This window comes from Mytilus trossulus, chromosome 10 (genome assembly GCF_036588685.1).
Source record: "Mytilus trossulus isolate FHL-02 chromosome 10, PNRI_Mtr1.1.1.hap1, whole genome shotgun sequence".
In the NCBI taxonomy this organism is placed as follows: Eukaryota; Metazoa; Mollusca; class Bivalvia; order Mytilida; family Mytilidae; genus Mytilus; species Mytilus trossulus.
The window spans coordinates 42,658,996-42,673,920 of record NC_086382.1 but is presented as its reverse complement, the minus strand read 5'-3'; the positions used below and the strand labels follow the sequence as shown (position 1 = coordinate 42,673,920).

General features: G+C 33.9%; 1 protein-coding gene across 1 annotated transcript; it reads left to right on the top strand.

The window, feature by feature from the left end:
• Nucleotides 1-341: 341 nt before the first annotated feature.
• Nucleotides 342-12,750, top strand: LOC134686261 (uncharacterized protein CXorf65 homolog). Its single transcript, XM_063545931.1, has 6 exons — nt 342-424; nt 6,528-6,614; nt 9,101-9,220; nt 11,135-11,209; nt 11,780-11,824; nt 12,580-12,750. The coding sequence occupies exons 1-6, from the start codon at nt 367-369 to the stop codon at nt 12,702-12,704; spliced, it is 510 nt and encodes a 169-aa protein (XP_063402001.1). The 5' UTR covers nt 342-366; the 3' UTR covers nt 12,705-12,750.
• Nucleotides 12,751-14,925: the final 2,175 nt, after the last annotated feature.

The window sequence follows — 14,925 nt, the reverse complement described above, 5'->3', positions numbered from 1 at the left end:
ACTGTAGTCTGTAGACTGTAGTATCTACTACTAAATCAGCACACGCATTCGCATCTATGTTTGATAAACATTCATTGATGAACATCAACATTGCAATTCAAATATGCACGACCTGGTAACTAACAGTGATGTTACTCTTAATCTAAAGCCTTTATATTATCGTGTCACCATGGCTTGTGTTGTGTCTGTATTCTATTTTCACTTTCGATATTTGAATGAAGACACCGGAAGTCAAGAATCTTACTTACGAAACCTCTTACGTAGTGGACATAAAAAGTCTCCGTAAATTAATTATTTTCGTATAGGAAAATTATCGAAAATGTATCGTGAACAGTCCTGATACGATAATCATATCGTAACGTCATCATGACGTCATTTTATAGGAAAGAGGCACCAGAAATGTATATCACAGTTGAATATGGTGGTAAGTCAAATATTTCTTTTTGAAAGTCAGGTCTACACCAGCCATTTAAAAAGGGGGGTTCCAACTACAAAGTCCTTCAAATGCATTGGTCGTAAAAAAAAAACCGGGGTGGGGGTTCAACTTCCGGATTTCTTTTTTGTCGAATTTCGGGACCTTGGGATTTCGTGTTTTTAACCCTTAGAGTGCCACGGTTTTTTGGGGTGTACTACCGTTGAGTGCCAAGAGAAAGGCCTTTGATTTCAAATTTCAACGGAAAACGTCACAAAGGAAGCGTAACAATGCATAACGTCATGCTTTCCGTATGGACGCAACTCTGTTTCGACGGTCGACGTCAAAGTTGTCAGTTAGATTTGTGTATGATAATAAACGAAAATGGTCAATCTAACGGATGTTTAAGAAATATGCAAAGTTGATATACCTATAAGGACAGAAAATATATATAAAAAAGGATGCAAGAAATATTATAGTTCGTGGGCGTGGGAAAGAGCTAATTTAATAATTTTCACAAAGAAGTACATAAATGTATCAATATTGAGCTACGTCGGATAGAAATCGATCTTATGCAAATGTATATCAATACATCTGTTAATCTACAGAGGGTCTGTAAGTGTTTGAAAACTGAGTTGTTATAAAAACCCTACTAACAGTCCAAAATTCATCTTCTTTTTCGTATTTGAATGTTCCAAAATCAAACAAAGTCTTAAATTGAGTCTTATACACATGCACATATATTCACGCACTTGCATTCCGTCGATTTTTATCAGATGCAGTTCTTTCAAACTATCTTTTATGTCAATACATTTTCCGTTTTACATAAAATTCACAGGAGTACACGAATTATTTGTGTTAACTGTTTGAATCTTTTTACATGTACATGTTATATATAGAGAAACTTTTAAATTAAGAATTTGATGCACAATGCAATCACGACGTTACTATGCCATTACCCTATTGAACAGAATATAGAACTCCGCAAATTTACAGATCTTACATTGTTTGGCTGATATTCAGACGAATTATATATACAGAATGTGTTTTCAGCCAATGATCCGATAAAATTTGTCGTAGTGTTGTCACTGGTTCAGACGTACTTATTTATTGTGCAGTACATGTTACTGTATATATATCGTTACCCGTAATTTTATAAAATTAAAAGAGTAACACATTATTTAAGAACGATAAAAGTGACGCGCACATGCATATCAGCAAATAAAATAATTATACTTTGCATGTTAAAAGCAGGTGTTTGGTATAAAACAAAAAACATTGGATCACCGATAAGAAGCCGCGGTTTGAACAGGTTTGGTTTTATAAAAAAAAAAAATATGATTTTAACTGCACATTCCAAAAGGTCAGAATATCATATTTGCTTTAGCTGTGGGGTTAACTTTTCTTAGTGACAGGCATGTTGAAACCCTTTCACGACCAATGGCTATTCAAGTGTGTATAATAAAATACAAAACTTTGAAGAGTTGTCACCATGCAGTTGCGAATATTAGAACTCGGGCACTGATTTTTTTTGATAACGAAATATACGTTTTGATCGAGGACAATATCATTCATGATTTTTCTTTTTCCTCTTGTTTATATTTACGTCTTACTTACTTATATACAATTTTGGAATCTAAAATGTAAAAGTGCAACAACACTTATCTTCACACTTTAGACAAAACAAACAATGATTTTTATTATTTTTTATTCAGGAAAAAAATTATTGTTATAAAATATCTTATTTTCTTCTCCCGGGCCCTATATTTTCTTCCCCGGGCACTATTTATTTTCTCCGGGTTGTTTCGGACGCCTTTTAGGAGGACCGGTTTTGTGTTACCCTTTATATCTTCCACACTTAATTTTTGTTCTCATGTCATCCACAAGCAGGTGCTGATCCGTACGCTGGCGACCGTGGCAGAATGCGGCCATGAAAGAAAAAAGTATATGTTGTAGTCCCTCAAGATACTATGTTGTTCCCACAAGATGGTTATCTCGTTCCCTCAAGATACTATGTCGTTCCCACAAGACAATATCTCGTTCCCTCAAGATGCTATGTCGTTCCTACAAGATACTATGTTGTTCCCACAAGATAGTCATCTCGTTGGTACAAGATAGTTATCTCGTTCCCTCAAGATGATATGTCGTTCCCTCATGATATTATGTCGTTCCCTCAAGATACTATGTCGTTCCCTCAAAATGTTATGTTGTTCCCTCAAGATGCTCTGTCGTTCCCTCAAGATACTATGTTGTTGATCATATTAATATAATTTTATTGCTATGTTGAGGGAACGAGATATCTATCTTGAGGGTACAACATAGCATCTTGAAGGAACGACATATCATCTTGAAGGGAAAACAGAGTATCTTGAGGGAACGACATAATATCTTAAGAACGACATCATATCTTGAGGGAACGACATATCATCTTTAGGGAACGCGATAACTATCTTGTGGGAACGACATAATATCTTGAGGGAAAGAGATAACTGTCTTGAGGGAACAACATAACATCTTGAGGGAACGACATAGCATCATGAGGGAACGAGATAAATATCTTGTGGGAACGACATTGTAACTTGAGAGAACGAGAAAACTATCTTGTGGGAACGACATAGCATCTTCAGGGAACGACATAGTATCTTGAGGGAACAACATATTTTTTTTCTTTCATGGCCACATTCTGCCACCGTATATTTGTACGGTGGCAGAATGCGGCCATGAAAGAAAAAAAAAATATGTCGTTCCCTCAAGGTACTATGTCGTTCCCTCAAGATGCTATGTCGTTCCCACAAGATAGCTATCTTGTTCCCTCAAGATACTATGTCGTTCCCACAAGAAAGTTATCTCGTTACCTCAACATAGCAATTTCAATAAAAAGATGATATGTTGTTCCCTCAAGATACTATGTCGTTCCCACAAGATAGCTATCTCGTTCCCTCAAGATGATATGTCGTTTCCTCAAGATATCATGTCGTTCCCTCAAGATATTATGTCGTTCCCTCAAGATACTATGTTTTCCTCTCAAGATGATATGTCGTTTCCTCAAGATATCATGTCGTTCCCTCAAGATATTATGTCGTTCCCTCAAGATACTATGTTTTCCTCTCAAGATGATATGTCGTTCCCTCAAGATGCTATGTTGTTCCCTCAAGATAGTTATCTCGTTCCCTCAACATAGCAATATCAATGCAATTTTAAAACTCTGTTGAGGGAACCACAAAGTATCTTGAGGGAACGACATAACATCTTGAGGGAACAACATAATATCTTGAGGGAACGACATATCATCTTGAGGGAACAACATAACATCTTGAGGGAACGACATATTATCTTGAGGGAACGAGATAACTATCTTGAGGGAACGAGATAACTATCTTGAGGGAACGAGATAACTATCTTGAGGGAACGAGATAACTATCTTGTGGGAACGACATAGTATCTTGTGGGAACGACATAGCATCTTTATTGAACGACATTGTATCTTGAGTGAACGACATTGTATCTTGAGTGAACGACATATTATCTTGAGGGAACGAGATAACTATCTTGAGGAAACGAGATAATCATCTTGTGGGAACGACATAGTATCTGGAGGGAACGAGATAACTATCTTGTGGGAACGACATAGTATCTTGAGGGAACGAGATAATTATCTTGTGGGAACGACATAGTATCTGGAGGGAACGACATAGCATCTTGAGGGAACGAGATAGCTATATTGTGGGAACGACATAGCATCTTGAGGGAACGACATAAAAAAATTCTTTCATGGCCGCATTCTGCCACCGTATATTTGACATATGATTATACAAAGGGGACAACAAAAAATATTACTTATATATCTCACGCTACGCAGTTTCTGCTAAGAAACAAAAATGTTTGACTATCAAATTGGATGTAATATTTGTGTAGTAGGGATCAAGCCATACAATTTATGGGCGGCAGTGTTTGTTGACCCCTTTTTTCATTTTTGTATCGTTTTTTTCTGTCTTATGGATGTACAGTATTAATCTTTTGCTACTGGTTTCAAATATTAAACACATTTAAAATATATATTTTGAAGGCACATTATGTTGGATTTTACTTTTGTTTAGAAAGAAAAAGAATTGTTTGAGGAATATTTGCAGATAATTGAGTCATCTAATGTTTTTATTTTTCTCCAGAAACATGAACCCTGTAAACGTTATCAGAACATGTTTGTGCTTCGTAATTTTGTGTGCTAGTTTGTCCTTTTATACGTTTGTTTTATTTAGCTAATGACACTTTTAATATAAATTCAAATTCATTCAGTTAACATATAGTACATGGAAACAGAAACACCGACATACACAACAGAAGATAATTTGAATAGTTGATACAGGGCAATTAAATATAAAGATTTCAAACATGTTTATACCAAGCTATCAGGTGCTCTCGCTTGCTCACGTTGAATAAACTGAGAAATTCTTTATAGAATTTTTTTTTATGACTCCAAAGAAGGAAAATCTTCTTTTTTCGTTAGATTATTTCTTTTAGTACGGATAAAGTAGTTTTGATGATGAACATAATTAACATTTGTAAAAATCCAGTTTTATCTGGCTTTCTAATTGTTCCCCGTTGGGTAACTTTAAACTCTGGTTCTTCATCTTCTTCTGACAGGCAAAACCCGAATCCACGGCGTTGACGTAGGCCATTTTCCAAATCAAGCACTCTGGCACTATGACGTTATGCTTATTCTTACGTAACGTCAAAATTCCGTTGGCCTTTGGGCCTCAGCGTGGCACTCAACGGTAGTGTTTTTGAATAGGCCGGATAGGCCCTATGGCAGAGAAAAGGTTAAGCCCGCGTGGGTTTCGGGATCGGGACCCCTCCTTCAGTCCCCCCCCCTCTTGAATTGATTATGGAAATTTTCAATGTTCAAATAATCATGTGGTATATGCACTTAAACCGTGTTTTCCTCCTTTATTAAAAATATTTCAATGGATAAATGTCACCGTCGAAAATTATGACATGCCTGGCAATGACGTCAATACAGAATGCAGACATTTTTTAGTAGGTGATTGAGTTCGGTGGTCCATCTTGTATCTATGCCATAATTGCTTTCGTCAGTGCAGGTTTGATGATAAGTCGATCATTTGGTTTTGTCAAGATTTATTGACTTTGTTTTGAAGAAAAAATAGTGAGTTTAACCGGGTTGTATAGCTAGCCAAACCTTCAACTTATATGGCATTTGTTGATAACGTTGTTTCCCCCCGCCCCATGTTAATGTGCTTGTCCAAGTATTAGGAGCCTGCTATAGTCAATGGTTCATGATGGTTATGTATAAATTATTTGTGTTTTTCGTTGTATTCGGTCATTATTTTACTCGTTTTAATTGTTGAATATTTTGGTTTGTCATGTAGTTTTTTTTTTTACAGTAAACTATACGATTAGGGGTTTCTTAACTGCCGAATCGCGTATAGTATCTATTGATGCTTACATAGACGTGATCTGGATTCCAATGGATAACTTTCTCATTTGAAATCATATTTTATCTCCTTATTTGTACAAATAGAGAGAGCCGTGGTGTAGTGGTTAGTGCATCGGACTACTAACACAAAGGTTCCTGGTTCGATTCCCGTTTGGGATGAAAATTTCAGGAACTCAATTTTCGGCTCTCCCTTGACACCATTTGCGAGTATGGTCTTGAGGAAACGATGATAGTCCGTCGGACGGGGACGATAAATGGCTGGCCCGTGTTAAGAGAGAGCCATATCTCTTGCACGTTTAAGACACCCTTGTAGATTTCGAAAAAGAGTAGGCTAATGCCGCTACAAGGCAGCACTCGCATCCGCAAAGTGGAAAGGGATTTATATAAGTTGTAAAACTTGTTTCCCAATCCACTATAAATAAATATGTTTAAACTATTTGTACAAATACCTATATATATGTATCTGGCTTGTACTAAAGTCTATATGAATCTAGGTTGGAAAAAAATTCTGAAAAAAGTAACAGTTTAATGTTTTGTAGACTGAGACCAGCATTGTGTAATAGTGGTCTCAGGTACAGCAAACCGATTATCAGATACCTAATTGGAAAACTGGATTGAAAAACACTGAGTCTGTTGGTGTCATTTATAATATCTTTTTTGTAGATAACCAAAGTCTTATCGTTAATCCTGATTGTCCAACGAAGATCTTTACAGAATATATTCATAAGAAGTGTAATCTTCCAAAAGACAGTAAGTGCAATTCATTATGTCTAGTATGTTGATTTCATTCGCAGTATATTTCTATAAAATGGGAAAATGGCAACGATCAATTGATAAACTTGCATCAACATTAAGTTTAAAAGCTTTGAATCCCCCCCCCCCCCCCCCTTGTCTATTGGTTAGGGACCACATGTTGACCTCTAGATATGTAGTTTGATTTTTCATCCATGTGTGTAATGTGTTGTGTGTGTCTTTGGTTGCAGGAGTTGATTCAAGCCCTTACACCCGGTGTTCTTTCAAGAATACCATTAATTGTGCAAGATTAAGTGATATCAAAACTTGCTCAGTATTATTATTTCTCTACTTTATCTTATATAAAACTGGATATCGCATGGAATATTTTAAACTTGATCATCTTTGTTTCCTACCCTATGATCTTGAAAAATAATACATCTACATGGGCGCATGACATTTGCGCCGATTTTATATTTTTTCCTAATTGGAATTACAGGTAAGTTACAGGTAAGTTCATACTTTTACATTGGCTGAGTAGAGAGTATTAAGACAAATCAAGTGATATTGCAATTGGTAAATGGCTATCCCATTGTTTCGGGTTAAATGAAATCGGTGACTGCTTCACGTTTGACATTGTCTGACGCTCCGCTCCTTCGGCACATTCGGCATAACGATCAACCAATTCGTGATGACGTCCATAAAATTAACGAAGGGATGAATTCAACTTCACCATTTGGAACTCTTGGTTTAATAGCTTCCTTGTGAGAAAATGCGGTCTCTAGAAATGCCCCCCACCAGACAGATTGCCTTCGTTATCGACAATTTCGCCAAATACATGTATAGAAGAGACGTAATCATAAGAAAGGAATATATTAGATGTGTTGCCTATACATACTCGACAAGAACAGATTTATGATTTGAATGTATTCCGTTTTTATGGATTTGAATGCTGTACATATATTTTTAATTTGTCATTTTAGTATAAACAAAGTGTTTTTATCTCAGGTTTTTACTTCTTGATTTTAAGCAGGAGACAACAGTTATATACATGTTATGATTGACAAAGTGTTTCATAACATATGTACAACTGGCTAACGGAATAGGTCTTTAATGATAAATGAAAATAACATTACTGGGGTGGAGAGTTGTCTCATTGGCACTCATACCACATCTTCTTACATCATTTCACCTGTAATTTACCTGTAAAAAAATCGGCGCAAATGCAAAACGCCGATGTACATATAACAGCACACCTTCTAGTCCTTAGTGGCATAGTATACGCCCTAATGCACTTAGGACTCCTTAGCTTAGGGCATACGATACAGTTATGATCCCGTATTTACAGTTTGATGAAAATTTCCACATAGGCTATTTTTTGCCTATTAAATCAAATATGTAAAAATAAATATAACTTCATGTGCTACTTTTGAGTTAAATGAGGTCGATATTTGGTATATTTGCTCGAAATTCGGATTTGTGGCCGAATTTTCCCTTTCGAAAGAAAGACATAACTTTTGTGTTTCAAAAGATAAACACAAACTGTTTTTTTGTTAAATAACTTGTAATTTCTGTATTTTATAAGTATCCTAAAAAGATATGCATTTTTTTTTTAGAAATAACTCATATTTATCAAATGGTCATGAATTGAGAAAAAAAAAAACGTAATTTTTTGCTGTATATCTATCAATGAAAAAAAAATGCACTATTTACAGTTTTATAAAATTTGGTCCACATAATCTCCCTGCAAAATGAAACAAAATATCGTTTAAAAAAATTGGGGTCCATGCACTCGTTTTCAAAATAAATCAGTTTGAATGATAAAAATCAGTCAAAAATGCATCTTTTCCCTATATGTCATAGTTTGACGTCGCGAAAATAACATTTTACGTTAGCAACTTCATTGCCTCCCCTGTAACTGTATCGTATGCCCTTAAATACGAATTGCCATTCTTATTGGAAGGAGGTATCAATTTGTCACTTGTATTGTCATGTTATACTTTCTGGTATGTTTGTTTTGATATTTAGTAGGATATAAATCCTTTTAATTGAATGTTGCACTAAACAAATCTTTAGTTCTTATCAAGATTAAAAAAAGACAGATTAGAATAGCAATGCCGTTTCTAAGATTCTTGGTAGTTTTATGGTGTGTGCTCGACTCGACTGTGCATGGATATTGTAGGTTCAACCCTAACTTGATAAACTTAAGATGTTGAAAGTAGTATTTGTTGCTTCTCTGCTAACATAAGTAAGAATTGAGATAAATGCTTGGAATAAGAGTAATGTGCCTAGTTATAGTATTATGTCTTTCTGCGGACTGTTAAACATCCAGCTCAGCATATTGTTTTAGTTCTAATTGCAAATTAAAACAGATGTAATATTCGTATCGCTTTTAAAACATTGTCTCGTTCACAGTATGCATTTGGTTTATCGCTGGACGCTAAAAAGTCAACATCATCATCATTGCCATTCCCATCGAATTAATTCTGTGTCTATCTTTTCAGCAATGATAGACTTGACAGACGAAAGTGCCACACAGTTTGACTTGTTCGCCAAAGATCCATTCGAGAGTGCCTTTCTGTTGTTTCAAGTGAGACACACGTATCTGGTTTGCACTGTTGAATGTAAGTTATGAATAACAAGAGCCGAGGCAAATATTGAAAATTACTATGATCATCTTATAAACTTTTCATTGCATTTTGAGCTTTATATATTTCCTCCCTTTATACCCCAGTTCTTAAGCCCGTATAATGCATAATTAACATTTATTAGGTTTAGGCAAGGATTTGTCTTACTATACGCCAAATCCTTGGTTGAGGTTAATTACAAAGTTACAGTGACTTGACTGTTAGTGTTGCTCTCCACCAATTGTAACTTATTCAGAATTCTGAGCAAATTGCAATTTGTTTTATGAAATCAAATTGTTCAACTGGTCAGAAATTTGAACCAACTGCTGTAGAAAACCACAGTCAAGTCAAGAAAGTGCAAGGTGATAATATAAAACATACGTACAATCCTATAAGACTTTAACTCCACTTTATTGATGTTGTGACAAAATCAGTCTATCAGTTTGTATAGATATATTATAGTCATTTCCATGCTGAAGGGGAACTGTTTATTTTGAATTGCTATAAAATTGTCCAAACTAAGCTTTCATGTAGTTTTTTCTTTCTAAAAGTATTCTATATTTATAAGAATCAGACATTATGTGAATTAAAACATTTCGTATTCAGTAAAATATGTATAAAATTGAAATATATGTTTGTAGGAAGTTTCCATGGGGGGGAGATAATCATTTTTTCTTTCAAAAGTCTTTATTCAAAAGAATAATATTTTAGGTTATCTCTCCATGGAAACTTATCAATAGCATATTGTTATTTCACACATATTTTACTGAATATATGATGTTTTATTTAAATGGTATCTAGTTCTTATGAATATAGAATACTTTTAGAAAGAAAAACTATACCAAAGCTTAGTTTGGACATTTTTATAGCAATTCAAAGTAACAATTTCACCTTAAGCATGGTAATTACTATAATATATCTATACAAACTGATAAACTAATTTTGTATCAATCCATTCATTCATTCAGTCACGTCTCAGTCATTACAGCTGAAAGGACGTGCTGGGCCAGCTACGTCCGAGATAATCTACCAGTACTCCATCATCGAGGTTAGCGGGCTGCCAAGCTGACCAAACTGGCCCTGGAAGCAGCCGTTGTGAAGAAGTAAAATCTAAAATAGTCAACAAACCAAAAACAACTCACCAAAACCAAGATGGCGGCCTCCATATTGCGACCTCCACTACTTGTTCCTGTCCCACGGCAACAAAATATGATAAAGCTCACCAAACGTCTTCGGGCACCGATCCGACCGTGCGAGGGCTGAAAAGCCAGTCAAGGTCGTTAAACACTTCCATATATATATTTTGTATCAACATTAATAAGGTAAATTTGAAGTCTTATAGGATTGTAAGTAAAGAAAAAAAAAAGTCTTATAGGATAGTAAGTATGTTTTATTTTATGACCTTGTACTTTCACATATTGACTGAATAGCTTGTTCAATATTCTGACCAGTTGAACAATTTGGTTTAATAAAACAATTTGTAATTTGGTCAAAATTTTGAATGAATGCAATTGGTGGATAGCAACACTAACAGTCAACTCACTGTAATATATTATGTATATGTAACTTTTGTGAACTGTTGGTGATTTTGTGCGTATACTGATCTGTGTTATATTTTGTATTTTTTTCGTGACCCATGTTTGTGTACTTTGTGATACAGTTATCATTAACCGAACTATAAGGGTTATATCCTATATTCTATTAAGCTTGAGTCCTTTGGTTTTCTTGCTCCGAATATAATTTTAGTCATATTGTATAATCATCTTAACATTAACCTGACTGGAACCTTTTTGGCAAAACGATAATAAGGAATCTTCAAATGCATAATCTAATGTGTGCATGTTTTTTTTATATGATATATCAGTAATATACGTACATAATTTCTGTTACACATCATTTTGTTTTTTAAAGTATATGACGACAAATCTTTAAAGAAAATAACACCGATTTTAAACGACTGGGAGAAGAAGTATCCATCTTTAGAACGTAAGTATGGGTAAAAGAAATAAACACAACTTTAGCCGTAGTTTATTTACGTTTTGTCATACGATAGGCTTTTTCAAGTATAGTTTGCGATACAGTATATTTGTTCTCAGTGTTGAAGGTTTTACGGTGGCATATAGTTGTTCACATCCACATTTGGTCTGTGGTAGACAATTGTCTCGTTGATATTCATACTACTACTATAACCACCTTATTTTATATCTCAAACAAATTAAAAAAGAACTATTGAAAGATCAGGATATAATCTCGAATCTTATGTTTGACATAAACCATTCCTCATCAATAAACCAACTCTACATGCCGTCTTTGCGTTTCTAAATTAATAGACTAATTCTGAATAAATTCAACGGGAATTACAAAATTTTGTAGTTGACATTTTGTTAAAAATGCGTTGTAGTTTTTGTCTGCATAACTCCATCAACAATTTATCTTAGCTAGACTTTTTTTTTGGCTATATATTTATGCACACACTGAATTATACACCTTTGTCTACTTTGATTTAATTGTGTATATGACCACGGTCTCATTCAATGTTTCTCAACTTTATTTTAGGAAAACTGAGACACCGAGACAAAAAAGCAAAGCAAGCAGAGGAGGGTATTTATCAGTATAACATTTTTTCGTGCACACTTTTACAATTATTCCGCTGTAATTGTAAACTACTGTATTCGAGTAACTCGTTAACAAAGTTGAAATTGTAGAAGAAATAAATATACCTCTTGAATATATTCATAATTGTCAAATTGAACAATGAATTCTGTGTTGAAGACATGTTACCTTCATCATGCAGGTTCAATAACATGAACAATCCTACACACATTTTTAATACTTTTAATACCATGATACATACACTTACTTAAACGAAAAAGTGTCCCATAAATAATCACAACATAGCCACATGATTGACCATTATAATTAAAGATTTTTTTTTCCGATCTTTTCCTTTTTTATCAGCATTTTTGTTCAATATTTGAATAAGTAGTGGATTTTAAATAAATTTTTTTCGGAAACATTTTTTTCTAATAACTTTATAGTACAGAAGTGAGATGATAAACTACATGATAAGCTACATAACTAATTAAAACATAAACAGAAAAGTCAAAACTGAAGTAGTTGGAACCTATGTTACTTGTTATGTCATTGTACAGAAGTGAGAAACTAATTGTATAAAAAAAGAAGATGTGGTATGATTGCAAATGAGACAACTATCCACAAAAGACCAAAATGACACAGACATTAACAACTATAGTATAGGTCACCGTACTGGACTACTTTAAAACAATGTTGTTTGGGTATGGGAGATTTATTTGAATATCTACACAGTTACATGTATAACTTGATCTTATTTTTAGAACAAGTAAGACTTGGTAGTGGAGGAAGAAGACAAAGTACGATACGACCTATTTCTTCTAAGAAGTCAGCAGTTAGTGGAAAGAAAAGCGTTAATGCTGGCAAGAAGAAGAAGGAAAAGAAATAGGAACATAAGTTATTCTGACTAGAAGAAGTAAAATGAATGTCATTTGTTATTTATATTATATTGCTTTGTTTAAATAATACTGCTGTTATCTGGATATTAATATACTAGTCAACAAAAGAAACGATACAAGACTTTTTTTAAATTTAAAGATAGAGTTTTCCGTTCATTGAACCAATTTTGAAGGAAGTAATACTTAATCATTATGGAAATATAAATCCGTTAAAAATTTTTTTTTTTTGCTTTTGTGACGTTTTTTCGCAATTATTTTTTTTTTACAAAATTTACATAAAACGACAATTTTAAAAACAAAAGTTCCGACAAATGATGTCAACCTCTCATTTAAAGGTAAAGACAGTGTTTGCCATCAATTTTTTTTTTAAATCATTCAGTTTCTTCGTTTATTTGTTAAGCAAAGTTTGGTCCTACGAGAAATCGTTAAAATGAATACATTATCAACTGATTTACCATAATGATAGACAGTATGTGTAAAAGAGGGACGAAAGACACCAAAGGGACAGTCAAACTCGTAAATCTAAAACAAACTGACAACGCCATGGCTAAAAATGAAAAAGACAAACAGAAAAACAATAGTACACATGACACAACATAGAAAACTAAAGAATAAACAACACGAACCCCACCAAAAACTAGGGGTGATCTCAGGTGCTCCGGATAAAGTGATATTCAAAAAGCGGTAGCAATTTTAAAACTAACCCGAAAGGTTCCAAATTTACTGTATGTTGTTTTCATATCTAAAGCAGATTTCAAAAAGCACTTTCCCCCCCAAATATTTGAAAAAATCAATATTTCAACCATTCAGTTACATCATGAACATAACTTGATTATCATATTGAAAATTTTTAAACAAATTTGAAGTAATTTAGTGCTTAGAAAATTATGTGTCGTTTTTTTCAACTTTCCGCAAAACTAATTTGCACACTTTGATCATTTACACGGAATTTAGATACTTCCCGACCAGTTTTCATTTCATTTTCACATGTGCATACATTGCAAATGAAAGCTTTTTAAAATAGTGTATCTCATTTTGCTTTATATTAAATACTTTTTGATAAATTTTATTTCAAAGTCGTGTATCGTTTCTTTTGTTGACTAGTATATGTTTAACGGGAAGCAAATACGATTAAAGAGTTGATTTTTCATTTCCTATTGTTATTAAGTCAATTTTAAATGGTAACGTTCCCTTGTCGTCACCTTTATATGGTATCTGTATATTTCAACTTGTTCCACTCGCTCGTGTATGTTATGTTCAACGTATTTGATTTTAACGAAATAAATCTATCTCCATGAAAAATCATAATATCCGCGTTTTCGAGATCACAAATAGTAAAATCATATACCTAATTTTACATCGGTACACGGACATCATTCGTATAAATAAATCACATGCATACATCTGAAACTTTCAGTTATTTCGCATTTCAATCTTATATGGTAATTTTTATACAAAGCTCAAAATGTCTGCACTACCCTCTCAAGCAAGTAAACCCTTATTACCATACTGTTGTCAGGTTATTACAAATGCATGGTATATTTTTGAATTACTATTGATACCCTGATAGGGTCTTTGCATGGATATTTAACCCTTACGGGAGAGAATTTGTTTGATTTTCATATGATGAAATCATATTCTTACAGTCAGTTTAATTGAGGCCCAGAGCTGTCATGCCAGTAAGTGTTAGTAGTTCTTTGTTAATGTATGTATCATTATCATTAAGCGTAGTTTCTTTTATTACTCATTCTGACATCGAACTGGGGACTTGTTTTGAATTTAGTTTTTTTCTGTGCGTATTGCTGTATGTTTGGGTTGATGTACAGGGGGAGGGTTGAGATATCAAAAACTATTATTAATAGCGCCGAATGTTTGTGACTGTCCAAAGTAGGAAGCCCCTGGCTTTTGTTAGCCTTATATCTTTTTTTATTATTTTTTATTATTATTATAAATCCCTTTATGTTTCGGAGTTCAGTATGACGTCCATTTTCACTGAACTTAATCACTTTATTGAAGGGCCAGCTGAACTCCTCCGTGTGAAGGATTTTCTAGTTGTGTTAAAGACCTATTGGATGTGCTGTTTTTCTGCTTTTTCTTCGGATTGTTGTCTTTTTGACACATTCCCTTTTCCCATTTTCAATTTTATTGCATAGGTTGATTTTTATCCTCATAGTTTTTATTCTATTGCGCACAAATTAAGAATCATTGCAT